The sequence below is a fragment of the Scyliorhinus torazame genome, chromosome 20 (genome assembly GCF_047496885.1).
Source record: "Scyliorhinus torazame isolate Kashiwa2021f chromosome 20, sScyTor2.1, whole genome shotgun sequence".
Classification (NCBI taxonomy): domain Eukaryota; kingdom Metazoa; phylum Chordata; class Chondrichthyes; order Carcharhiniformes; family Scyliorhinidae; genus Scyliorhinus; species Scyliorhinus torazame.
This window is the reverse complement of record NC_092726.1, coordinates 17,476,427-17,502,610: the sequence shown is the minus strand read 5'-3', so window position 1 is coordinate 17,502,610 and position 26,184 is coordinate 17,476,427. Positions and strand designations below refer to the sequence as shown.

General features: G+C 45.3%; 1 protein-coding gene across 3 annotated transcripts in view; it reads right to left on the bottom strand.

Annotated features, from left to right (window-relative positions):
• Nucleotides 1–26,184, bottom strand: part of LOC140396921 (disintegrin and metalloproteinase domain-containing protein 9-like) — a 166,284-nt gene that overhangs the window by 68,823 nt on the left and 71,277 nt on the right. For all 3 annotated transcript variants that reach the window (XM_072485853.1, XM_072485851.1, XM_072485852.1), the window contains exons 7-14: nt 22,848–22,913; nt 22,675–22,743; nt 18,319–18,488; nt 17,151–17,232; nt 15,418–15,548; nt 14,766–14,937; nt 11,678–11,770; nt 1,822–2,017 (exon numbers count right to left, since the gene is read on the bottom strand). In XM_072485853.1, the coding sequence (XP_072341954.1) occupies nt 1,822–2,017; nt 11,678–11,770; nt 14,766–14,937; nt 15,418–15,548; nt 17,151–17,232; nt 18,319–18,488; nt 22,675–22,743; nt 22,848–22,913 (979 nt within the window). The remainder of the gene's footprint in view (nt 1–1,821; nt 2,018–11,677; nt 11,771–14,765; nt 14,938–15,417; nt 15,549–17,150; nt 17,233–18,318; nt 18,489–22,674; nt 22,744–22,847; nt 22,914–26,184) is intronic.

The following is a 26,184-nucleotide window of genomic DNA, read 5'->3' as shown; positions in this document are numbered from 1 at the left end:
TGGGTTGAATTTCAGTTGTGCCTCCCGAATAGTCCCCAAAAACACCTGCTGTTCCATGATCTTCCCTGTAGGCTCCCCTTCCACTCTGGCCAGTTCCTCCTTCATGTGTCTGTATTACTTAATTGTAAAACCGTTACATCTGATTCCAGCTTCTCCCTCTCAAACTGCAGGGTAAATTCCATACTACTGTGGTCACTGCCCCCAAAGGGTTCCTTCACCTTAAGTTCCCTAATCCAGTCTGCCTCATTACACATCACCAAATCCAGAATTACCTGTTCCCTAGTGGGCTCTACCACAAGTTGCTCCAAAAATCCATCTCATAGACAGCCCTGATTCCCATGCAGCCACATCTGTGTGGTGCCCACAACATCATATCCGCCAATCTCAATGTGCGCAACAAGCTCATTTATCTTTTATCGTGTACTGCGCACATTTAGGTACAACATGCAGTCCTTCTCATAGTTGTCCCCTTTGTTGCTGTGCCAGAAGTTACATTCCTGCCGCTTTCTATACTCTGTTCTATTACATATTCCGTAAACTTTACTTACCTTCCTGAGCCCTCGGCCCTTCAACTAGTTTAAAGTCCTCATCATTAACCTGCACTCCCACCTTCTCCTTTAACATTGATTTTCTAATTTTCCATACAGCTGAACCCTTCCATTCCCACTCCCACCCTTTCACTACTTAGTATAAAGCCTGGGGCGTCACTGTGGCGCCGTGTTTAGCACTGCTGCCTCACAGCGCCGAGGACCCAAGTTCGATCCTGCCCCGGATCACTGTCCGTGTGGAGTTTGCACATTCTCCGTGTTTACGTGGGTCTCACCCCCACAACCAAAAGATGTGCAGGGCAGGTGGATTGGCCAGGCTAAATTACCCCTTCATTGAAAAAAGTATTGGGTACTCTAAATTTATCTTTTTTAAAGTTTAAAGCCCTATCTACAGCCCTTGTTTTACGATTCGCCAGGACTCTGGTTCCAGCATGATTCCTCACAACAACAAAAAAAAAAACAAGGCATAATAATGTTTTATCTCAAGTTGATACTGATACTGTTTGCTGCCCGAGTAGCTCAGTTGCTGGAGCATGAATCTTTTAATCTGAGGGTCCAGGGTTTCAAGTTCCTGGATATGTGCTGTTTGGGGATCGGTCAGCTCAGTTGGTTGGATGATTGGTTCTTGATGTAGTGCGACATCATCAGCGCGGGTTCAATTCCCATACCAACTGGCATTATCCATGAAGGCCCCACCTTCTCAACCTTGCCCCTCACTTGAGGTGTGGTGACCCTCAGGTTAAAACACCACTCGTCAGATCTCTCTCAAAAGGAGAGAGCAGCTTATGGTCCTCTGGGACTCTGGCAGCTTTCAATTTCATTTCACTGTTTGCTGTAGGATCTTAGATCTGCACCCCAACAGATTAAATACGTGCCCCGAAGGCAACCAGTAGCTTGTGGATGTTGTATGCGTGCTGCGGCAACTCATGAAACTCGCTTCAGCAACACCTCCCAGCAACATGCGCTCTCCCAACAGGAAGGGCAACAACACCAGTCCTCTGGTTCTGTGCAATGGCCTTCACCTCCACATTCCCCACTGAGCATACAATTCTGAATTGTACGTGTTTTACTATTTCTACATTGATGCTTCAACAAAATTCTGAAATAATGCACAACTTGATGGTGGAAGAACTTGAAGGGTTTAAATGCAAACTCTTAACAAATTGAAAACCTTTTCATGATCATTTAAAGTAACTTTTTTAAAAAGAAAGGTTAATTCAATTGTGAAATATACTTTCAAAGCCTTGATAGAAGACACTTATAGGGGACTTACTTTGTCCAAATAAAACCATACACTGGGCATCATAACTCTGGCATGCTCCATTGTAGCAGTACGAATTGTTGTTATGGCAAGGGTGCCCATCTTGCACAAACACATCAGCCTGGCAGATGTGACTTGTTCCATTGCAGTACTCTGGGAGGTCACATTCATTTGTGAATGCTCGGCACACTGTAGCAGCTGGGAGGAACTACAATAGCATGGGTGGAGGGAGTGGGTTAGAAATGTGAAACAAACCAAAGTTGCATGGTAAAGTTTAGACATGCACAATTTACGACACAGTATGAATTATATGTACACTACTACATTCTATAATTACACAAAAATTGCTCTCTTTCCCCATTCCCAAAACAATTCTGATTTTCCTGGATAATCTTCTGATGGAGGATCCTTTCCAAACTGATTAATTGCAGGAAACCTTGGAGAGAGATGAGAGAATCTGTGTAGAAGCCACAAATCTCTTTTTATGGCACAAGTGGCTGTGTTCTGGTAACTAAAAAGTTTAAATGTCCCAAATCTTCTTTGAAACGCTATGAAGAGAGAAATGCATGAGAGGGTTGGTTGGTTTCAGTAAGTGGATTGGTTGACAACTAGCTCGTGGTAGCCTTGGCTGGTGTGGTCCGATCTCAGTGTGAGTGTTTGGAGGGGATCAGATTGGTTTGAATCTGTCGAACATTCCTGGAAAGCTATTCAGATTACTGGATTGGAATCATCTAAAATTCTTGACTCTAACTTGGAGTTGGAGATTTTTTCAGAGGACGGCAGGATCCCTTTGGATTGGGGGACTTCCGGTGGCAGCGATGGTCTGAGTTTTCGCACACAGGGCAGCTCCTGCTTGAATGCGTAGAAAAGAGCTCTTTCTACCCGAAATTGGGTGCAGCTTCGACAGGAAAGTGTAACTGAATGTCGGAGGAGAAGATGCCCCGGGAGTGGTATGTCTGCTAGTTACCAAACCCAGCAGAAGAAGGGGGAAGACCTGGCCAGGGTGTTGGAAGAGACCTGTGGTGCGGCAGCCAGTGGAAGGACAGAGGGGGACGGGCTAGTGCAAGTTGGAAAATCCCAGATGGAACAGATGATGGCTTTCATCAAGGAAGAGCTCCGCCAGCAGAGGAAGGAGATGCAGGAGGATCGCCCGAAGGCCATTGAAGGGGCTGTGGCACCCTTGAAGGGCTCAATGGAGAGGTTGGAGAAATTCTTGGAGACTCAGGGGTCGCAGATCCGAGAGATCAAGAGGGCGATGTCGGACCACAGGGATCGGGTGGTGGCATTGGAGGCAGGGGTGGGGCTCTTAGGAGACCTTTGTAAGACGTTGAGAGCAAAGGTGGAGGAGCAGGAAAATAGATCGAGAAGGCAGAATCTGCGGATAGTGGGCCTACCTGTAGGAGTGGAAGGTGCGAGTGCCATGAAGTACGTTTCGAGGATGCTGGCAGAGGGGGTGTTGGATAAGGCCCCTGAAGTGGACAGAGCACACAGGTCTCTGATGCAGAGGCCTAGAGCGCAAGGGGGGTTATGCGAGGAGGCGAGTTTGGAGAAGAAACATGGTCAGGGGCGGGGAACGGGACTTGAATTGGCTAGGTATAGGGTCAAATTAACAGGGGCAGAGCCAAATGGGGAGGATGGCGGACAGCAGAGGGGAATGGAGGCGTAAGCCCCCGGTATGGCTGATAACATGGAACGTGCGAGGGCTCAATGGACAGGTCAATAGATCTCGGGTCTTTGTGCAGTTTAGGAGCTTAAAAACAGAGGTGACTTTCTGCAACAGACACACTTCCGCATGAACGAGCAGGTTAGGCTAAGGAAGGGGTGGGTGGGTCAGGTTTTCCCTGACCCACCCACTCGGGATTTGATTCAAAGTCACAGGGGGGTGGCAATTTTGAGGAGGAAGAAAACGGGGTTTTGTGAGCGCGAAGCAAGTGAGGGACCCGGGTGGGAGATATGCAATTGTGAGTGGGATATTAGAGAGGACGCCAGTGGTGTTGGTGAATGTGTATGCACCGAATTGTGGTGATGTCGGCTTTATGAGGGTGTTGCTGGCAGCAATTCCAGACTTGGCCAAGTACCAGTTGATTATGGGAGGAGATTCTAATTGTGCACGAGGGCAAGGGTAGATAGATCGAGCCCCTGGTCAATGGGTAGGATACGAATGGCAAAGGAGCTGGCTGGGTTTATGGAAAAGATGGGTATGGTGGACCCGTGGCCCTTCAAGAACCCAGGGGGAAGGGAGTATTCCTTTTTTTCCGCATGTGTACAGGGTATATTCCAGAATTCACTTTTTTGTGGTGAGCCAGGAGATTTTAGTCGGCATGGATGGTTGTTTGGGGTGGAGGGAGCAGAGGATGCAGGGATAGTAATCTCGGACCATGTGCCCAATTGGCTGGAGATTCGGCTTAGATCGGGGTGGGAGCAGAGACCGTGGTACAGGCTCGGTTCGGGGTTGTTGGTAGATAGAGAGTTTTGTGACAAAGTGTGAGCTGTGATTAGAGATGATGTAGAATTGGACTTCCGGTGATGGCGGGCGGGAGGCAGCCGCACATTGGAGGGCTCCCGTTCGGGAACGGCATTTTCGCGGAGTAACGCCCGGTCCTAGGGCCAGCGACGGCAGTAAAAGTCAGGGGATAGCGCAAGGAGAAGAAGGATGTCGAAAATCACCAAAAAAAACGGCTGGGAAAAAAGCGGCTGAAAGTCCGTTGGAGAGGGGAAAGGTCACCTCGGGGTCAACAAAGAAAATGGAGGCTGGAGCACCAGGGGAGGCCGCAGTGCTTACGGCTGAAGAACTAACTAAGGTGATGGCTGCGGAATTCCAAAAGCAGTTGGCGCAGATTGAGAAATGTATGGAGATGGTGAGGAAGGAGATGAGGGAGGTTTTGAATGTGCTGGTTGAGGAGGCGGTTTCCCCGGTGAAGACGGCGGTGGCGAGCGCAGTGGCGGAGGTGCGGGAGCAAGGGGAGGCGCTGAAGGAAGTGGAGGAGATGTTATTGCAGCACGGTGATCAACTTGCCTCGATGGGGAAGGAGATGTGGAAGGTGATGGACACGAACAAGAATCTGAGAGGAAAAATGGAAGACCTGGGAAACAGATCCAGGCGACAGAATTTGAGGATTGTGGGGCTGCCCGAAGTAACCGATGTAACTTCATGACTGTATTTTCTTCTTTTTTTTTGTATCACTGCGCGCGGGTGTAGAGGCTAAAGGAACCAATGTTGCATATATTTGGACAAGGGAAGGGACGGGACTTTCACTTGAAAGGAGGGCTCTTTGGGGTGTAGGTGGATATGCGGGGTTTGTGTGCTAAAAGGGGATCTTTGGGCTTTCCTAGGGCCGGGCAAGGGGAAAGGGACCCGGGCGGGGGCCTCCACGCTGGCCGGTTTAAGCCGGCCAGTGAACGGGAGTGAGGTGGGGGGAGGGGCTGCGGCCATCGGAGCCTGACAGAACGGGGTCCGAGTGGTCTAGCTAGTGGAAAGTTGGGGGGAGGGAACCGAGGTTGGGGGAGGGAACCGAGGTTGGGAGGAGGAGGAGGAGTTTTACAAGAGGCATTGGACAGGAGGAGCTGGAGACTTGGGGGGTGGGGTGGGGGGGGGGGGGGGGGTACAACTTTGGGGTATCATGTACGGTACACTCTTAGAGGCTGGATGGCGTTGGTTGCGGGGGGGTGGAGAGCCGTGTATATTAAGGGTGACTACGGGTAATCCCTGATTCCTTTTTGTCATTTGTTCATGTAAACAGGCGGGTTGAGGTTTGGGGGTTGGTGGGCGGATGGGATCGTTGTTATTATTGACATATCTTGTTGATTATTGTTTATTGTTGATGGATGTAAATGTGGGAGAAAACGTGAAAAAGGAGAATTTTTTTAAAAAAAATTTTTTAAGAGATCATGTAGAATTGAACCAAAATGGGAACGTGTCGACGGCCATTTTTTGGAAAGCGTTAAAAGCAGTGATCAGTGGGGAGATGATCTCAATCAAGGCACATGCAGATAGGAAAAGGAGGGTGGAATATGAATGGTAAATGAAAGAGATAGTTGATGTAGATAGGGAGTACTCAAGGGTGCCCACCACAGAGGGATTGACGAGGAGGAAAAAGTTACCGGGGAAATTTGATGGGTTGACAATGGGGAGGGCGGTAGGACTGCTGCATAGGGCAAGAGGGGTGCAGTACGAGTATGGGGAGAAGGCGAGTCGAATGCTAGCGCATCAGCTACGGAGGCAGGCCACGTCCACGGAAATATTGAGGATACGACTGGAGCAGGGGATGTGGTGTCGGAACCGAGGAAGATAAACGAGCCATTTTGGGATTAAAATAAGCAGCTGTCCACGGCAGACCCAGGGTGTGAGGGAGATATAGGACGGTTGTTAGATGAACTGGAGTTTCCACAATTGGAGGAAGAGGAGAGGAAGGCGCTGCAGGAGCCCATGGAGCTGAGGGAGGTATTGGACAGGATAAGGGGTATGAAGTCGGGGAAGGCCCTGGGGCCCGATGGCTACCCGGCGGAATTTTATAAAGTGTTCGCGACGGACCTGGCACCACATCTCTTGGGGGCGTTTAGCGAGGCGTTGGAGAAGGGGGAGCTACCAGAGACGGTGGCACAGGAAACAATCACATTCATACCAAAAAAGGGGCAGGACGTTGGAATGTGGGTTGTATAGGCCCATATCGTTGTTAAATACAGACGTGAAAGTGCGGGCTAAGTTGGTGGCGGGAAGGATGGAAGGTTGTGGCCCGGGGGTGGTTGCGCAGGACCAAACAGGCTTCGTAAAGGGCAGGCAGCTTCCTAGCAATATAAGGAAGCTGCTAAATGTGATCATGACCCCATCGAGAGCTCAGGTACCGGAGGTAGTGGTGTCCATGGATGAAGAGAAGGCATTCGATCGGGTGGAGTGGTGGTACCTGTTTGAGGTCCTGGGAAGGTTTGGGTTTCGGCCGAAGTTTGTGGCATGGGTGCACCTGTTATATGGGGGCACCGAGGGTAAGTGTGTGGACCAATGACATGGGTTCATGGAACTTTGAATGACACAGGGGAACAAGCAGGGGTGTCCACTGTCGCCGCTGCTGTTTGCCCGAGCATTAGAGCCTCTTGCTATGGCTCTTCGGGGGTCAGCATAGTGGCAAGGGATTACGAGGGGATGAAGGGAGCATCGGGTGCACTCTATGCTGAAGACCTACTACTGTATGTTTCGGACCCGCTGGAGAGCATGAAGAAGATTATGGGCTTGCTGGAGAAGTTTGGGGTGGTCTCGTGATACAAGTTAAAGGTCGGGAAAAGCAAAGTGTTCCGTTGAATTAGTTACATAAATACATAGCAGACAGGAGCAGGAGGAGGCCTTTTGGCCATTCGAGCCTGCTCCGCCATTCATCAGGATCATGGCTGATCATCCAACTCCATAGCCTAATCCTGCTTTCTCCCCATAGCCTTTGATCGCATTCTCCCCCTAAGTGTTATAGAGTTGGGTCGGTGAGCCAATTTAGGGGGTTGCCATTTAAGATGGCCAGAGACAGGTTTAGATACCTGTGGATCCAGGTAGCCAGGGAATGGGCGATGCTTCACAAATAGAAGTTTACAAAACTAGTGGAGGAAGTTAGGGAGGATCTAAAGAGGTGGGATACGCTGCACCTGGCTTTGGCATGGAGGGTCCAAGTGGTGAAGATAAACATTCTGCGAGATTCCTGTTCATATTCCAGACACTCCCGATCTTCTTTCGGAAACTGGGCACAATTATTTTGACTTTGTATGGGCAGGGGAGGTGCCAAGGGTGGAGAACCCTGTTACAGAGGCAGAGGGAGGGTTGGCGTTGCAGAACCTGCTACATTATTAGGGCGGCACGGTAGCACAGTGGTGAGCACTGTTGCTTCACAGCACCAGGGACCTAGGTTTGATTCCCGGCTTGGGTTACTGTGCAGAGTCTGCGTGGGTTTCCTCCGGGTGCTCCAGCTTCCTCCCATGAGTCTCCAAAGACGTGCTTGTCAGGTGAATAGGACATTCTGAATTCTCCCTCTGTTTACCCGAACGAGTGCAGGATTGTGGCGACTAGGGGATTTTCACCATAACATCATTGCCGTGTTAATGTAAGCCTACTTGTGACAATAATAAAGATTATTATTATTGGGTGGTGAATATGGAGAAGGTGAGATGTTGGTGGGAAGGAGAGGGGGTAGAAAGGGTGAGGATGGAGGAGGAATCCTGTAAGGGGTCCAGCTTAAGGGCTATGGTGATGGCAGTGTTGCCAATGGCGCCAAGCAGATATTCGGAGTGCCCGGTGGTGCAATCCATGGTGAAGATCTGGAACCAGCTGAGGAGACACTTTAGGATAGAGGGGATGGCAGTGTTAATGCCGTTGTGTGAAAACCACAGTGTTGAGTGGGATGATAGATGGCATGTATAGGAAGTGGAGAGAAGTGGGGCTGGTTAAGGTGAGGGATCTGTATCTGGCAGAAGGGTTTGCCAGTACAGATGAATTGAAGGAGAGGGCAGAGCTCCCGAGAGGGAGTCAGTTAAGGTACCTGCAGGTAAGGGACTTCCCATGGAAGGTTTGTAAAGAATTCCCAGGTTGCCGAGTTACACCCTGTTGGAGTGACTGTTGCTGCCAGATGTGGAAGGGGAGGGCAGGATCGGAGACATCTATGGGTGGCTCGACAGGAGGGGGTGAAGTTTAAAGAGAAGTGGGAGGGAGAGCTGGGACGGGAGATAAACTGGGGAGGATGGAGTGAAGCGCTACGAAGGGTAAATGCGACCTCCTCGTGCGCAAGGATGAGCCGGAGGTCGTTCACGGGGTACTTATGACGTGGGCAAGAATGAGTGGGTTCTTTCAGAGGGTGGCAGACGGTATGAAAAGTGTGCACGGGGACCAGCGAACTATGCACATATGTCCTGGGCATGCGAAAAGTTGGAGATTCTGGGCGGGAGTGTTCGCAGCGCTCGCAAGGATAGTGCGGAGGAAGTGGATCCGGACCCTTTGTCGGCGATATTTGGGATTCCAGAGAAGCTGGAGCTGCTGGAGGGGAGGAAGGCCAATGTTGTGGCCTTCACCTCTCTGATTGCCCGACGATGAATTTTATTGGAGTGGCGGTCAGCAATGCCACTGGGGACAGCGGCCTGGCTGGGTGACTTCGAAGACTTTCTTCAGCTGGAAAAGATCAAATACAAGTTAAGGGCTTCGAGACAAGGTGGGGAATATTTGTGACCGTGTTTGAGGAGTTGTTCATCGGTGGGGGGGGTGAAAAAGGGGAACAATTTGTATAAACTGTATAGTTGTGTTTTGGGAAGTTTGTTTCCCAAATTGTTTATGTGTTGTAACTTTTCATATACGTTTGGAATCAAATACATTTTTTAAAAAAGGAACCCTTTGGATTGGAATTGCCCACCGGAAGTTCAAAATTCCCAGGCAATTCTCATGACTTTCAAGGGTTCCCGTGGCACAACTTGGGGGGTGGGGGGAGGAAATGTCCAGTCTCCGACTTTCCAGAGACCAGAAGGTCTGGATCATTATTTCTCAAACCAACAACAATATGCTTTTGAACCTTTAATAGTATCAAGTGCTTCCTAGTAGCATGAGCAAACAAAATTTGACAGTCACAGAAAGATATTCTGGTAGGTAAACAAAAGCTTGACCAAAGATATCGGGTTTAAGCAGTGGCTTAAAGAGCGAGAGAGAGATCTTGGGAGGGATTCCACAATCTAGTTCCTTGGCCACTGAAGACACAGTTGCCCATTGTGCAGTGATTAAAATTAGGAAGGGCAGAATTGGAGGAGTGCCGATATTTTGGAGGATTTTATGACTGGAGGAGATTACAGAGGGAGTGGTGAAGTCATGAGGAATTTGAAAACAAGAATGAGAATTTTAAAATCGAGGCTTTCCTTAATCTAGAACCAATGTAGGTCAGCAAGCAGAGGTGGTGAATAAACTGGATTTGTCAGGACACAGAGGGCAGAGTTTTGGATGGCCTCTGATTCACACAATACACTTTAAGACAATTTCAAAAGCACTTGTACACAGATGGAAATAATTTGTGCAAACTGAGAGCAGTTGCCTCAAGAGCAAGATACAGATTGTAATTTCAATGACTAATTCTGAACAGACTGCTTCTAAACAGATTGCAGTCAGAGTGAGTGTGGCTAGGTAGTTGAACTTCAGGATGACCAAAATACCAATGGCTGTGTTCTGTGTATACAAGTACAAAAATAGAAATTGCTGGTATTTCTGGTAGTGGGTTCCCTTTCCTGACTCATGCCTATAAGGAATCTCCTGTCATGTTTCAACTTCACTGCCAAGGTTACATTTTGCCCATGATCTACTTTCAGCATTTCCTCTCCCTGTTCTGTTTATTGCCCTCACTCTCCAAATCATTCACTTCACAGGTTACTTCATGATCGTTCCCAACCATCTTTTGACAGTTTAAATTCCAGTGTCCACTGCCTGTCCACATTGGGAACTGAAATTTTGTCTCCAATTCTGTGGTGCACCTCTCCAAATGAACAACTGCACTTGCCCGTGTTTCTCGACAACCAAATGTGTGCTTTCTGTGTATCATTTAGCTGCAACTTGCAAACACACCTTCAGCCTTCAGGTTTACCTAGTCTCAGATATGTTCAGTACCAGAAAATCAGAAATTTAGAGTTTCAGCCTGACTTTGGATTTAAGCCTATAATTGAAAGTGATTCAATACACAACTTAGGGGTGCTGCATTATCAGAGATGTGATGCCATTCTTCAGCTGTGATGTTAATGTGGATGTTAAAGCTCAACTTTAGGAAGAGTCTGGAGTTTGTCATTCAATTAACACCATTAATTCATGGAATATTGCTGTACACAAATTTACCTAAATAATCTGTGTGTTTTAAACTTATTGGCTCTGAAGAAATTTGGAAAAAACAGAAAGCCGCTATACTTATTCATGTCTTTCTGTTCATAGCATCGTTGAATGTTACAGCACAGATAGAGGCCACTGAACCCATCGCATTAGGGCAGCACGGTAGCCTTGTGGATAGCACAATTGCTTCACAGCTCCAGTGTCCCAGGTTCGATTCCGACTTGGGTCACTCTGTGCAGAGTCTGCACATCCTCCCAGTGTGTGCGTGGGTTTCCTCCGGGTGCTCCGGTTTCCTCCCACAGTCCAAAGATGTGCAGGTTAGGTGGATTGGCCATGCTAAATTGCCCTTAGTTTTGGGTGGGGTTACTGGGTTATGGGGGATAGGGTGGAGGTGTTGACCTTGGGTAGGGTGCTCGTTCCAAGAGCCGGTGCAGACTCGATGGGCCGAATGGCCTCCTTCTGCACTGTAAATTCTATGATATCTATGATATCGTGCCTGTGCCAGTTTGTGGAGAGAGTGATCCAATTACAGTAATGCCATTCCTCTGCTCTTTCCCTCTAGTTCTGGAATTTGTTTCCTACAAGTATTTAACCTATTCCCTTTTGAATGTAGTCATCGAATATGCTTACACCACCACATTTCAGATCATAACAGACAGGCTTTCGCCTCTGGTTCTTTTGCTAAGTACCTTGAGTCTTGTGTCATCTGGTTACTGTTTTGCCTTTCAGAGAAAACAGTTACTCGTTATTCACTGTTTCATCTGATGTCCCTAAACAGCATGGCTACAATTGATCATGCAGAATCACCTTCAGTTTCACAGGAAATGGGACCATGATTCCCGTCATCCCAATGCTCTGCCAAGTCACTCTATTTGCATTTGCAGCATATTGAATGCCAAATTATTCTGCTTGTATCATATTGGCTCTACATACAGTACTGATGCACTCTGACGTTAAACATACCTTTAAAATCATTGGTGTCAAAAATGGAATCCATTGAATTTAATTTACACAAAGTGAGACTGCTTCATTTTGTTAACCTTCACTTACCTTACATTTTTTGCAGCAAACCCCAAATGCACATTGTGCACCGTACTTGAGCTTACAGGTGGAGGCCTCACAACACGGATCATTTTCACATTCCTGAGAAGTATGAAAAGAACTTCAGCATACCATGTGCAACACGATTAAATGCGAACTCAAAATTACCAGCAGCTCTCATCCTCCTTTCGCTCATCTCACACCCATTCCCCAACCAAAAAACCCAAACCATCAATTCCTCCTCACCCAGTGTTAACAGTGTCATAAGTGTGTTCAAAGACTACCCATTTATCCATAGATATCCATAGAATCCCTACAGTGCAGAACGAGGCCATTCGGCCCATTGAATCCACACCAACCTTCCAAAAGTGCACTCTACCAAGGCCCACTCCCCTGCCCTATCCCCGTGCACTGATCATGGCCAATCCACCTAACTTGCATATCTTTGGACTGTGACCACCAGATCACCCAGAGGAACCCCACGCAGACACGAGGAGAATGGGCAAACTCCACATAAACCTAAGGTCAGAATTGGATCTGGGTCCCTGGTGCTTTGAGGCAGCAGCTCGAACAAATTAACTTAAAACCATAGAATTCCTATAGTGCAGATGGCCATTCAGCCCATCGAGTCTGCACCGACCCTCTTGATCGAGCACTACCCAAGCCCACTGCCCCACCCTATCCATGTAATAATAATAATCATTATTGTCACAAGTAAACTTACATTAACACTGCAATGAAGTTACTGTGAAAAGCCCCTTGTCGCCACATTACGGCGCCTGTTCGGGTACACAGAGGGAGAATTCAGAATGTCCAAATTACCTAACAGCACGTCTTTCGGGACTTGTGGGAGGAAACCAGAGCACCCGGAGGAAACCCATGCAGACACAAGGAGAACATGTGTGCTCCACACAGACAGTGACCCAAGCTGGGAATCGAACCTGAGACTCTGGAGCTGGGAAGCAACAGTGCTAACCACTGTGTAACCACATAACCCCACCTAACCTGCATTTCTTTGGACTGTGGGAGGAAACTGGAGGACCCAGAGGAAACCCACACAGACATGGGGAGTAAGTGCAAACTCCACACATTTACCCCGGGCTGGAATTGAGCCCCAATCCCTGGCACTATGAGGCAGCAGTGCTCTTCGTTTTCTTGAATTTAAACTACACAGAAAATCTTTTAAAAATACCATGAACCCTTCTGTTCCAATTATGGACTTAGCAAGAGGTGCCTACTTGTCCGGTCTCAAAATTGACTTGGCTAGTTGGGTCAGAATTCAGTTGGAGAATGGCAAATGCAATGCCTCATCCTGCCACTGTGTGGCATGCCATACAAGCAGATCAATGCCACAGGGTTAAGACCCTTTAGAGAGCTTTTCTTATCAATGGATAATTGTGCTAAGTGCTGCAACACCCATTCCCCAACCCATTCTTTTTCATGCACAGCTTCAATCTGGGGAAAGAGCACTCAGGACTGTGAGATTCCCATATTTAAGCTTTGAGGAAATACATTACTTTCATTTATCTTTCTAAATATTATCTGATAAAATGATTCCAAGTGCAGTTCAATAAGTACAGTGCAGGAATAATGGGTCTCCACTTAATTCCCAACAAATATTCATGCCAGAACTCTGTGAAGCAGCACAAAGGTCATGTTGCCAGACATAGATCTGGGAGAAGTTAAAGCACAAGGCAGGAAAAGGGTGTTCTGGAAACCATGCTCACTAAGCAACAAAAGCAGCAATGGCCCATGCGATATTTGTGTGCTAGAATATCCCACTACCACTGTCAGAAAGACATGATGTGGAGATGCCGGCATTGGACTGGGGTGAGCACAGCAAGAAGTTTTACAACACCAAGTTAAAGTCCAACAGGTTTGTTTCAAACACCAGCTTTCGGAGCACTGCTCCTTCCTCAGGTGAATGTTGTAAGACTTCTGACTGTCAGAAAGGTTAAAGGAGGAGTGGGAAAAGCAATACAATCAAACAAAAAAAGTTAGTATAAAAAAAATTCTTGTAACATCCTGACCTTCCTGACACCACATTGCTGCCTCCAGATGGCACAACTGCAATCTAGAACTCATTATGTCCTCAACTGCAGAGACACAGCGACACAGTGTTTTGTGATCCCAATGGAAAAGAGTTTGCCAGCCATCACGTGGTTAGATCAGGGCCAGTTCTTTATATGTCCACCCATGTCTATTAAAATGTGCACTCAAAATCAAAACTGTGTCATGATTTAATTAATTTTCCAGCTGATATACAACCAAGAAGTTATCACCATTTTGTCTGTTCTGGCTCTTTTCTACAGGAATGCAAAACAAATCCCAGTGCCCACATCTTAAAAGCCTATATTTCAGCCCCAAACATTTGCCTATCCTTACAGGATTAAAGCAATGTTTCCTGCGGCAAAGCATTCCAGGCGCAAAGAATCTGCGATACTTCTTCTGACCTCTCTTCTCACTCTCGGTGATTGTTTTAAATCAGTAACCCCCCTCATCATAAAGTTCCCACTCATATCTTTTCCCTATTCAGACCGTCAAATAATTTCATAATTTTAAAAACCTCATTAGTCCTCTTGGTCTTCTTTGCTTGACTGGAGGGAGCCCCAATATCTGAAATTTATCTTTATTTCTCTAGTTTTACATCCATGATATGATGCTGACTATTTCAGAATAGCACACTATTCCCAGGGGCAATTGTAAATCTCCACTGTAGCACTGGAATATACACAGCACAACCGTCCAGATTCTATCACAGGTCTGTTGGGTATTTTCAATGGCAAATAATAATGCTGTGGCCCTCATCTTGTACAACTAAAAAGCTGGTCCTTCTGCAACAACAGTTACCAATGTACAAATATTGGGCCAAAAGCAATAGTGACTTGGTTGAAGTAGCAAAGAACTGCCTCGGACACTTCATTGCAATCAGGAGACCTCCACCTTACAAGAGTGCAAGTAAGTGGGAGAACATTGCAGAAATAGTGTTAGGCTACCATCAAATAATCAATGTAATCACAATCCATTTATCAGGAACAACTTGAGAATAACATACCAATGTATTCAGGAATGAACAGGGGGTAAATTTACAACTGACCTTTGGTGATCCACAGTCACATTCCTCTCCAGTATCCACCAATTTGTTGCCACAATAAGGAGGACTGTATTCTTCTTCAGGTGTTGGAATGTTCAACAGACAAGAACCCCCTCTATTTAAGATCATCGCTTCAAAGTCGTCAGCACTACAACTGCTGAAGTTAGTGGCACCTCTGTGACGGGATTAAAAATCCAATAATCAGTCATTACAAGCCAAATAAACATATCTCCAAAGGTCAGCTTACAGCACATTTTTAAAAACAATTATGGGACGTGAACGTCACTGGCTGGGCCATAAATTGCCTGTCCCTAATTTCCACCACATCAGAGGGCATTTGAGAGTCATTGCACTGGATCTGGAATTATATACAAGCCAAACTAGGTACGGATGGCAGATTTCCTTCCCTAAAGGACAATGATTTTTATTGAATTCAAATTTCACCATCTGTCTTGGCAGGATTTGTCCCCAGATGTAGCTCTGGGTCTCTGGATTACTACTTCAGTGACAATACCACTGCGCCACTGCCTCCCCTAAACATCAACCCAATTTAAGTCCAGTGCGCTTATGTTATTAGGCAAGTTACACACTGATGTCGCCAACACAAAGAGGTCATGGTTCCTGCAGCAGGAGCTTTTGTGAGCCAAGTACTTACGTGGCTCCAGCATTCATTATGCAAGCCTTTGCTTCACAGTTGCAGTTCCGGTCATTATCGTGGTTCATTCCTAAGTTATGGCCCAGCTCATGAGCAACGATGGATGCAAAATAGAGAATGTTTTGCGAATACTAGAAAATAAACCAAATGAAAAATCATGAAAACTAAGACCTAAAAGTTCAGAAACTTGGAAGCCACCCCCCCTCCCCCACAACCTTTCCCCACACCTGTAACAAAATATATAGCTTCAGAATATTTAAAGACATTTAATATACCAAGGAGATGATCACAAGAGAATACTAAAAGAAACAAAATTCCTCAACTTCCAATATACATAACAAGCTAGTCCACTTGATTGGCAACCCTGCCACCAAACCAATATCCTCCACCACCAACACATTGTGGCTGCAGGGTGTGCTTGCCATAGACTGAAGCAAATGGTCAGTCTTAGTTCAACGGCATCTCCAAGCCCACAACTTTCACCACTCAAAGAAGTACAATGGGAATATGAGCACCTACAAGATCTCCTCCAAGTCCCACACCACTCTGACTTCAACAAGTTGCTAATCCAGTGTGAAACCACTGGAGTTCCCTATTCAACACCGTTTTGGGAGTAGCATCAACACACTGACCGCTATAGTTCAAATCAACCCACCGTCACCTGGTCACAGAAGCTAGAGTTGGACAATCCATTTAGCCTTGCCTGCATTGGTCGCATTGTGAGAATAAATAAATAAACATAATTTGTTGGGATTTTGTTAAAATAATACACTCAAGCTGTTGTGAGTTCTGAAGGATTTTCAGGTTTTTGCTATAGTAAACATCACTGTGGTTATGGCAGGCTCTAGACAACAGGAGCTAGAGAAGAATTGTGACATTTCCCATCTAGAGGGCCAGAGATTGAGTTACAAAGATCAGCAACTGCCCTTTTTTTAAAAAGGACTGAGTTTATCCAATCCTTTCTCCTGGAGAAGTCGCTGCAGAAAACTCTGCAATCTTAACCATTGCATCCTTCTAAAAGCAGATGGCACAGTCACACAGAGGAGGTTTGAGTGAAGAGAAATAGAAATTCTAATGTAAATTAAGTAGATTCTCTGAAAGCGCCGCTCAGCAATTTTGAGCAGAGTGCATTAAGTTTCTTTCAGTCCTTTTGAAGAAAAGAGAAATTTTCCATAACACATATTTGTGCAATTATTTCTGAATGCAATGTCAATTCATTGAAAGACTCAAACCATTGCATACATGGAGGCAAGTGTGGGGCTTGAAGGAGATGAGTGCTGTACTGTTTGATAGCTTGCTTTTTCCTTTTCTGGAACAAGAGATACTTCAACACATTGGGCATTATACTACTGACAACTTTGGATAAAAGTGATACACATAATTCTGCTTAACTGTGTAAACAAGCAGATTTGCTTTCTTGGATGATTATTGTCTTGAAATTCCACAAGGAAACAAACACAGTACCATGGGCAAGAGCTTTGCACTCAGAGCTGGCAGTATGCCAGGCATTCACACAACAGGGAGTCTATGCCTATAGTTCGAGAATTCCCAAACTCTGCAGTGCCCAAGGAAGGAATACAGCAGAGATCAGACACTCCCTATTGAGAAATGGGCAAAAACAGTATTGGCAGAATACAGTTTCAACAGTGACAGAGGCAGAGGAGGATCTAAAACATTTTGCTTCACCGTTCATCTTTCTTAAAAAAAGCAAGTGAGAAGAAATTATTCCATACCACATTGATTCCTCCACTGTGGCTTCTTGAACAGATGGTGCTCACAAATGCCATTCCTGCGGTCTCACCAAATCCCCTTTTCCTGAAAAGTGTGAAAGCAATACAATGAACAAACAAAAACACTTGTTTAAATTTGTTGGGTAGGATTTTCCTCTCCCCTCTGCAGCATTTTCTGCAATGGGCGCAGGGTGATTCACCAGTTGCCAACTGCAGGATCTTCTGGTCCTGCCATGAATGCATCTCTCGCTACCATGAAATCCGCAGCGAGGGTGTGCCATCGGCAGGACCGTAAGATCCCGCCGAAGAGAATGGCCAAAGAATGCCGCCCAACGTATTTTCCTCCATACTGGCCAACAGGCAAATGGCTTATGGTGCTTATAGATTAAAATCTGCCTGCATTCAATTTTTCGTTCTTTCCCATGAACAACATTTATGGTGCACATATCATCCAGGGAGAGAGACATCACTGAGATGGGGAGAAATGTCATAATTCAAAGGGTTGTGAACCTTTGGAATTGTCTGCTGCAGAGGGCTATAGATGCTCAGTCAGACATCGATTCTATTCAAGAGATCGAAGGATGTGTGAATAGTGAGAAGATGTAACCTATGCAGTAGACCAACCGCCACCTTAGTGATTGGGGAAGCAGGCTCGAGGGGCCAATGCCCTACTCCTGTTCCTATTTCTTTTGCCAAAATCTCTGCAAAGTCAGCCATGAGAATGTCCTGTACCAGCAACATGAAATCCAGCTATTAAAAATAGCTAAGTATCTGGATAAAATGGATTGGGGTTGTTTTTCTAACATAAATGGAAAGAGCAAAATTGAAGATCTAGCTGCGTTGTAAGGAAGAAGAACAAAGCACCTTTGAACTTCGGTATTTTTTCCGCCTTAACTCCTGATAATGAATACAGAAACCATCTGGATTTTATTTTTAATTCTTCCCTACTTAAGAGTCTTTAATTACTATCTCCCACAACAGCTTCCTTTTCTCTCCTAGGACATTACCTAATTATCGGTCAAGGTTCTGGTCATGATACACGAATGGAGTCCCAGGAGAGGATAGAAAATCAATGAGATTTCACCACATCTTTAGAAAACACCCAAGTGCACCTCCGCAGAGAAGTAAACTTCCTACCTCACGCTTATGTGTTAATATACTGAACACTCACAGAATTAAATGTGCAGTGTCATGCCTGCGACGAGGCAATAAGTCTTTCTCTCTCCACTGTACAAAACGCCCCAACACCTCTCCTGCTCCTCCTTCAATGTTGATTTGATTCCGTTTTGACCATATTTCTAAACCAACCAGCACGATACGGATGTTCACGGAATTGTACATCTGAGGAGGGAAAAGTGCAGTCCATTACTATAGTTCCAATATATTTCTTGTCGAACGGCCAACAAGTCAGCTTAATCAAGATTATTGAACTGAATTCAAGAGCAAAGTATCCTATATTTTCAACAATAACGTTTTTTTTTAAAAAAATATTTTACTCCAAACATACATAATATCAACAAAACAACATCCCAACAAAATATAATCAACAGTTTTTACACTTTCCCCCCTTTTAATACCCCTCCCCCACCCCGACGAACAGTTCCTCAAATAAAGTCATGAACGGCCTTCACCACACTTTGAAGCCTCGCCTGACCCCTTACACAGAACTTAATCTCGCACACTCACCCCTCTCTCTCTCTCGCACACTCACCCCTCTCTCTCTCGCACACTCACCCCCTCTCTCTCTTGCACGCTCACCCCTCTCTCTCCCACGCTCACCCTCTCGCACACTCACCCCCTCTCGCACACTCACCCCCTTTTGCACACTCACCCCCTCTCTTGCACACTCACCCCCCTCTCTTGCACACGCAGCCCTATCTCTCGCACATGCACCCCTATCTCTCGCACACTCACCCCTCTCTCTCGCACACTCACCCCTCTCTCTCACACGCTTATCCCCTCTCTCAGACTTACAACCTCTCTCTTGCACACTCACCCCTCTCTCTCACACGCTTATCCCCTCTCTCTCACAGACTTACAACCTCTCTCTCGCACACTCCCCCCTCTCTCTCACACACTTATCCCCTCTCTCTCACAGACTTACAACCTCTCTCTCGCACACTCACGCACTCGCCCCCACCCCCCCACCACCCCCATTGCTGTAATCATTTTAAAAATTAGTTTGTTTCTCTTTTCGAACAAGCGTTTTCCAGTCACGCGTTGATTGCCAGCTTTGCGGCTCCCAGGGATCCGCAGACCCCAGTTGGGAACCCCTGCTCTAGCTCACTGGCCACAGACATTTCATCAGATGTTAAATGGACCACAGTAACTTGCCATCTCCCATGTTGCATCCACTTCTACCACAGTGAAATGTACAGTTGTTGACAGCACATGGGGCTAAGAGCTTACACAAAAGTAGCAAATTCTGGGCAAGCATTTGTGTCAGTAAAATGATAACTTTTTTGAAATTTATACGTACAGATTGTTCCTGTGTTCGTTAAAATGAATACCAACATTGGTCTGTTGGACAGATGTTGTTTTTTTTAAGGCTGGAAGGACTGAGAGATATGTTGGATATAACTTGTAATGCGGGGAACCATGAATTATTCAGATAAAATGCACCATCATCTGTTGCTAATTACAAGCAACTATTGGACCCATCTTGCTTCCTTAATATTCTGTATTTCATCACTATCCTCTCCCTCATCATGATCAAGATCCTCTTTAACTGCTTGCTGGGTGAGTTGTTCCATTGTAGATCAAAGTTATCATGGTTTGCAACAAACCATGATCACATGGAAGCTAAATTGTACATTTTATTGCAGAGCACCACTAGACTAGATGACACGCCAGACCAGAAATAGGAGGCACTAATTAAATATAATCAGTAATTAAACCAGTCGCTAATTTGAGAAATTTCCTCAACCATGAAGTGGATTGAATGCGAAACTCACTGCCATTAGAAATTGTTGAGACAAACAGCAGAGATGTATTTAAAGGAAAGTTAAACAACTAAAGGAGAAAGGAACAGAAGAACGTGATTAGATAAAGAAGTGTGAGAGGAGGCCCATGTGCAACACGAGCACCGGCATAGATCCATTAGGCTGAATGGCTGGTGTCTGTGCTGGAAATAGTTAGTAATACCCGTCAATCAGAGAATAATTAAAATGGCTGCATGCAGATGTTCGTTATCTATTCAATGAAGACTCAAGCAAACCCGGAATACAATTGTTGGCAAGATCCACAACCAAACATGTGTCATGCGAGAGTGCCTTTAAGACATGTATGTTTAAGCAATGTACCTTAAAGAAAACAGTGATGTCATAGAGTGGGTGGGGCTCAGCTCAGTTCAGCCATTTTGCAGTCTGTGTTTTGCAGGTTTTTAAGTTTCAGTTTTGAAAAGAACCTGGTTGGTTTTGCTGAGAGCAGCTAAAAAGTGCCTGGCTGGTTTTGCTGAGAGCAGTTTAAAAGTAGAAAGCCAGTTTGCAACAGTTTGCCATTCTACAGAAAAAATATATATCCTTTAACCTGATGTGATACTGTTTAAAGGTGTTAAGTCTCCTGGAAGTTTGAAGGAACATTTTAAGGAATTATTTACTATTGCAATATTTTCTGAGTTGAAGTAAGGGACGTTAAGAGATCCAATGTTTATTTAAGATGTTAAGTTGAGTTCATGGAATAAACAGTGTTTTGTGTTTAAAAACCCACGTGTCCATAATTGTAATCCCACACCTAGGGAAAAAAGCCATGTGCTCGGAAAAGCAACAAATCCATTAAAGGGAGTACTGTGAAGACTATTGGTCTACTTAATTAATGAAAGATGTAAATGCATTGGAGGCAGTTTAGAGATGGTTTACTAAATTAGTATCTGGAATGGGTGGATTGTCTTATGAAGAAAGGCTGGATCGGCCAGGTTTGTATCCTCTGGAGTTCAGAAGAATAAGACGCAGCTTGACTGAAACATATAGTGTGGGATTCTCTGTTACGCCGGCCGGTCAATGGGGTTTCCCATTGTGGGGCAGCCCCACGCCGTCGGGAAACCCCCGGGCGCCGGCATAACAGAGCATCACGCCGGCGGAGAATCCCAGCCATAATATCCTGAGGTGTCTTGACAGGGTGGATTTGGGAAGGATGTTTCCTTTTGTGAGAGAATCCAGAACTAGGGGTCACTGTGTCAACATAAGGGATTGCCCAGTTATGACTGGGATGAGGGTCTAAGTCTTTGGAACCCTCTTCCTGCAAAAGCAGTGGAAGCAGAGTCCTGGAATAGCTTTAAGGCAGAGATCGATAGATTCTTGGTAAGCAAGGGGGTGACAAGTATTGGGGTAGAAAGGAACGGAGAGTTGAGGTTAGAATCACATCAGTCGTGACCTTATTGAATGGCAGGACAGGCTTGAGGGGCCAAATGGCCAATTTCTGCTCCTAATTCATATGTTCCTAAGCAAATATCTCATATTGCAGCCTGGAGAGAGCCAGAGGAAAAGATGTTCACACTGCAGTTGCAGTATCTGTTTGGAGGTCCTCTTGCAACCTTACTTCGAAGAATTGAAAGCTTCTTTTACACTGCTTCTCAGACAACTGCAGGTACTTTTATAACTCAGTTGGAGGGGTTATAATCCTTTCAACCACACCTTCTATTTGCTCTTCCTTGGTTTGCTCTATTTTTCTTTCTCTGCTCATAGTCTTCCTACAGGAATTCTGAGAAGGACTCCATGAAGAAGCTATTGGAATATCAAAAGCTCCTCAACAATTGAGAACCTCCGGCATTAATTGAAAACATGTACAAGTCATTTCAGGTGAAAAACTGAATACAACGGGATGGAAATTGAGGTTAAAAACCATCCAAAGTTTGAAACCCTTCCTAACCAAGGAAACATACGGAGTTAGGATTATAATCTATTAATAATGGAAGATAACGCAGCTGTTAACAGAATCACTTCGGTTCCTTGTGGAAATGGCCAGTTCCAATTTAGGGCAGCACAGTCGCATAGTGGTTAGCACAGTTGCTTCACAGCTCCAGGGTCCCAGATTCGATTCCTGGCTTGGGTCACTGTCTGTGCGGAGTCTGCACGTTCTCCTAGTATCTGAGTGGGTTTCCTCCGGGTGCCATGGTTTTCTCCCACCAGTACAAAGATGTGCGGGTTAGGTGGATTGGCAATTCTAAATTGCCCTTAGTGTCCAAAAAGGTCAAGTGGGGTTACTGGGTTTTGGGGAGGGGGGTAGAGGCGTGAGGCTTAAGTGGGGTGCTCTTTCCAAGGGCTGGTGCAGACTCGATGGGCCGAATGGCCTCCTTCTGCACTGTAAATTCTATGACCTACACACACACACACACACACACACAAAGCTACAGAAGCCAATTTCTTATTCTTCATTCCCCAGTGTTGTTGCCGAGCCTGTACACACATTTAGACGTCAAGCAGTCTCCAAACAGCTGCTTGTGGGACAAATAAACACTTGTGCCATAAGCCAGAAATGGAGCAAGGCCTCAGTAATTTGCCCCATGATAAGAAATTGTGAAAACACTTACTCCATCAAGATAATTGGCAAGCTGAACCATCTGTTCCCTCACAGCAGTCTCATTCTGAGTGACATCATACTACAGCAAAAAAAGAAAGGGAAACTGAAGGGAGCAGAAACAACACTTTACGGTTTTAATTTCTTCATTTCATTTCAGTTGCAGGAACTAGTTTTTATACTTACCAGGTCCTTATCCACAACCAAAAAGAGCTCAACGTATCGAGTCTGGGGCAATATGGCCCTCTTGCTCTGTGAATAATGGAAGGTAGAGGTCAGTACCTTTTCTGATGTCAGAGAGAATCTATTTTTCCCAGTTGCAACACTAGTGTCTATGTAAAATAAAGTTTTGTATGGGTTGCAGACAGTTGCCCTCTGCTTTGAGTATGTGCAAATTACTTCAATCTAAAAACCAGTGAGCTTTGAGTTAAGAGGGTCATTTCAAGTACCAACAGTTTCGTTGGTTTTAAATTGTCTTCAGATGTACTCATTTTATTTGAAAACAAATCTGCTATGATGGCAGACAAAGACAACAGAAAACGTTCAACATTTTTGCATAAGGCAAACTAATTTTGAATGTATTCTATTTACTCTGTACCGCCTCCTTCTTCCTGTGTCACCGTGTTGTCCCTGGTCAACCAAACATATGTGACCTCTGCTTTCACTCTTTCAGCAGTGAAAATCGGAGAGAGATCTCTAGTTGCAGTTTTCCCTGCTTTGAAATGACAGCTCCTGGCTTGGCCATGCTCAGAACCTTATGCTGTGGGACATGGGGTGTGAATCTGGAGTGTCGCACTTCACAACATGACTGTAAAGCTCCAGTCAACCGTATCACCAGTTGCAGGCATTTTAGATTTCAGGAAACACCGATCAGCCAGATCCAACATTGTACATTCCAAGCAATCCTACCTACCTTTTGTTGGGATAAAATAGACCACACAAAGCATACTTGTGCACCAAATCATAGAATTAAATTTATTATAAAACCAAAACAAAACGTTACCAACTACAGCTATATATTTAAAATATTTTTAGTACTTTAGCATGAATGGGTAGATGTTTTTTTCTGCAATGTGAAGAGAATATGATTAGATTCATGGCAAACTCTTTTTGCTTGTGATAGATAGAAGTCTACAAGATTATGAGGAGCATGGACAGAATGGATCGTCAGAAGCTTTTTCCCAGGGTGGAAGAGTTAATTACTAGGGGACATAGCTTTACGGTGCAAAGGGCAAAGTTTTGAGGAGATGTGCGAGGGAAGTTTTTTTTTTAATAAACAGAGGGTAGTGGGTGCCTGGCACTCGCTGCCGGAGGAGGTGGTGGAAGCAGGTACGATGTTTAAGGGGCGTCTTGACAAATACATGAATAGGATGTGAATAGAGGGATTCGGACTCCGGAAGTGCAGAAGATTTTAGGTTCGACAGGCATCATGATCGGCGCAGCCTTGGAGGACCGAAGGGCCTGTTCCTGTGCTGTACTTTTCTTTGTTCTTTATATCGGCAGAGTCTTGCTTGCAAGGGAGTGTAGCTTGAGAAACCGTAAGCCAATAAATCTTGTGTTTTTCAGCCATTTGCACTCGTGAGTGGAAAGTATTTTCACCAATGCTTCCTGCAAGTTCTTTATAATAATAATCTATATTATTGTCACAAGTAGGCTTACATTAACACTGCAATGATGTTACTGTGAAAATCCCCTACACTCCAGCGCCTGTTTGGGTACACGGAGGGAGAATTCAGAATGGCCAATTCAACTAACAAACACATCTTTCGGGACTTGGGGAGGAAACTAGAGGACCCGGCGGAAACCCACACAGACATGGGGAGAATGTGCAGACTCTGCACAGGCACAGCTCTTCCCAAACCGGGAATTGAACCTGGCGCTGTAAAGCAACGGTGCTAACCAGTGTGCTACCGTTCTGCTCCTCATTTGGGCGCACCACTGGTATCAGCTGTGTCTAGGGTCGCACATTCATCTTAGTTAGAAGGCTATCTGTTTTAATTCCCTATCCAAGGACATGAGCACAAATTTGAAGTTGAAACTGCACTTCAGCACTGACGGAATGTTTCATTCTTGTGGGTGCTGTCTTTTGGATTAAGTGTTAAATCAAGACCCAATCTTCCCACTCAGGTGAACTTCAAAAATCCCGTGGCACCATTTCAAAGAACAGCAAGGGAGTGATCACCGGCATCCCAGCCAATATTTATCCCTCAAATAACATCATTAAAGCAAATTACACAACCATTATCTGACTGTTTTTTATGGGAACTTACTGTGATATTACAACAACAGTGACTACACTGCGGAATTACTTAATAGTCTATGAAGTGCTTTGGGCATCCTGAGATTGTGGTAGGCGCTGTTTAAATGCAAATATTTCTTCTTCCTACTTATCTCTCAGAACATCGTGAGGGGCGACCTGATAGAAGTTTATAAAATTATACGGGGTATAAATGGGGTGAACAGTTGCAGATATTTTCCCAGGGCGGAAATTACATTTACAAGGGGCATAAGTTCAAGGTGAGAGGGTATAGGTTCAGTGGAGATGTGCGGGGGAACTTTTTTTTTACACAGAGGGTGGTGGTGGCCTGGAATGCACTGCCAAGTTAGGTGGTTGAGGCAGATACGTTAACTTATCTGGATAGACACATGAATAGACAGGGTATAGAAGGATACAGGCGGTTTGCCTAGATACACGTGATAGGCGCAGGCTTGGAGGGCCAAAGGGCCTGTTCCTGTGCTATACTGTTCTTTGATACATGAACTTAATTACAATACAAATTACATAAAATAGGGCTACGTTCCAGGAATTAGAATCCATAGAATCTAGACAGTGCAGAAGGAGGCCATTCAGCCCATTGAGTTTGCACCGACCCCCCAAAAGAGCACCCTACCAGGTCCACTCCCCTGCTGACCCCAACCTCTTCCTGTAAACTCACTGCACATCTTTGGACACGAAGAGGCAATTTAAGTATCTAATCTGCGCATCTTTGGACTGTGGGAGGAAACCGGAGCACCCAGAGGAAACCCACGCAGACACGGGGAGAACGTGCAAACTCCACACAAATAGTTACCCAAGGCTGGAATCGAACCCGAGTCCTTGGCACTGTGTGAGGCAGCAGTGCTAACCACTGTGCCACCATGTCATATTTATTTTATTGAGGTTTCCAAGATATTAAGGAGAATAGATGGGGCTGCTTGAAAGGAACTATTATGCTCGTTTGGGAGTATAAGGCGAGGGGACAGAAACAAAAAATTAGTCAGTCCTTTCAGAAGTGAAATTAACAAAAACTTCTAGACGCAAAGGGTGATAGAAGTTTGGAACTCTTCTGCAAACAGTAATTGCTGACAGATCAACTGTTCATTTTAAAACTGAGATGGATAGATTTTTGAAAACTACAGCTACTTTTCAGAACAATGAATAGATCTAAATTTAATTTGTATTTTGTAATTTATATTTTGTATTTGGGTATTAAGAAAAGGTGAAACATGGTTTTAGTTTCAGTTAAGAGCAGGATTTTGTGTG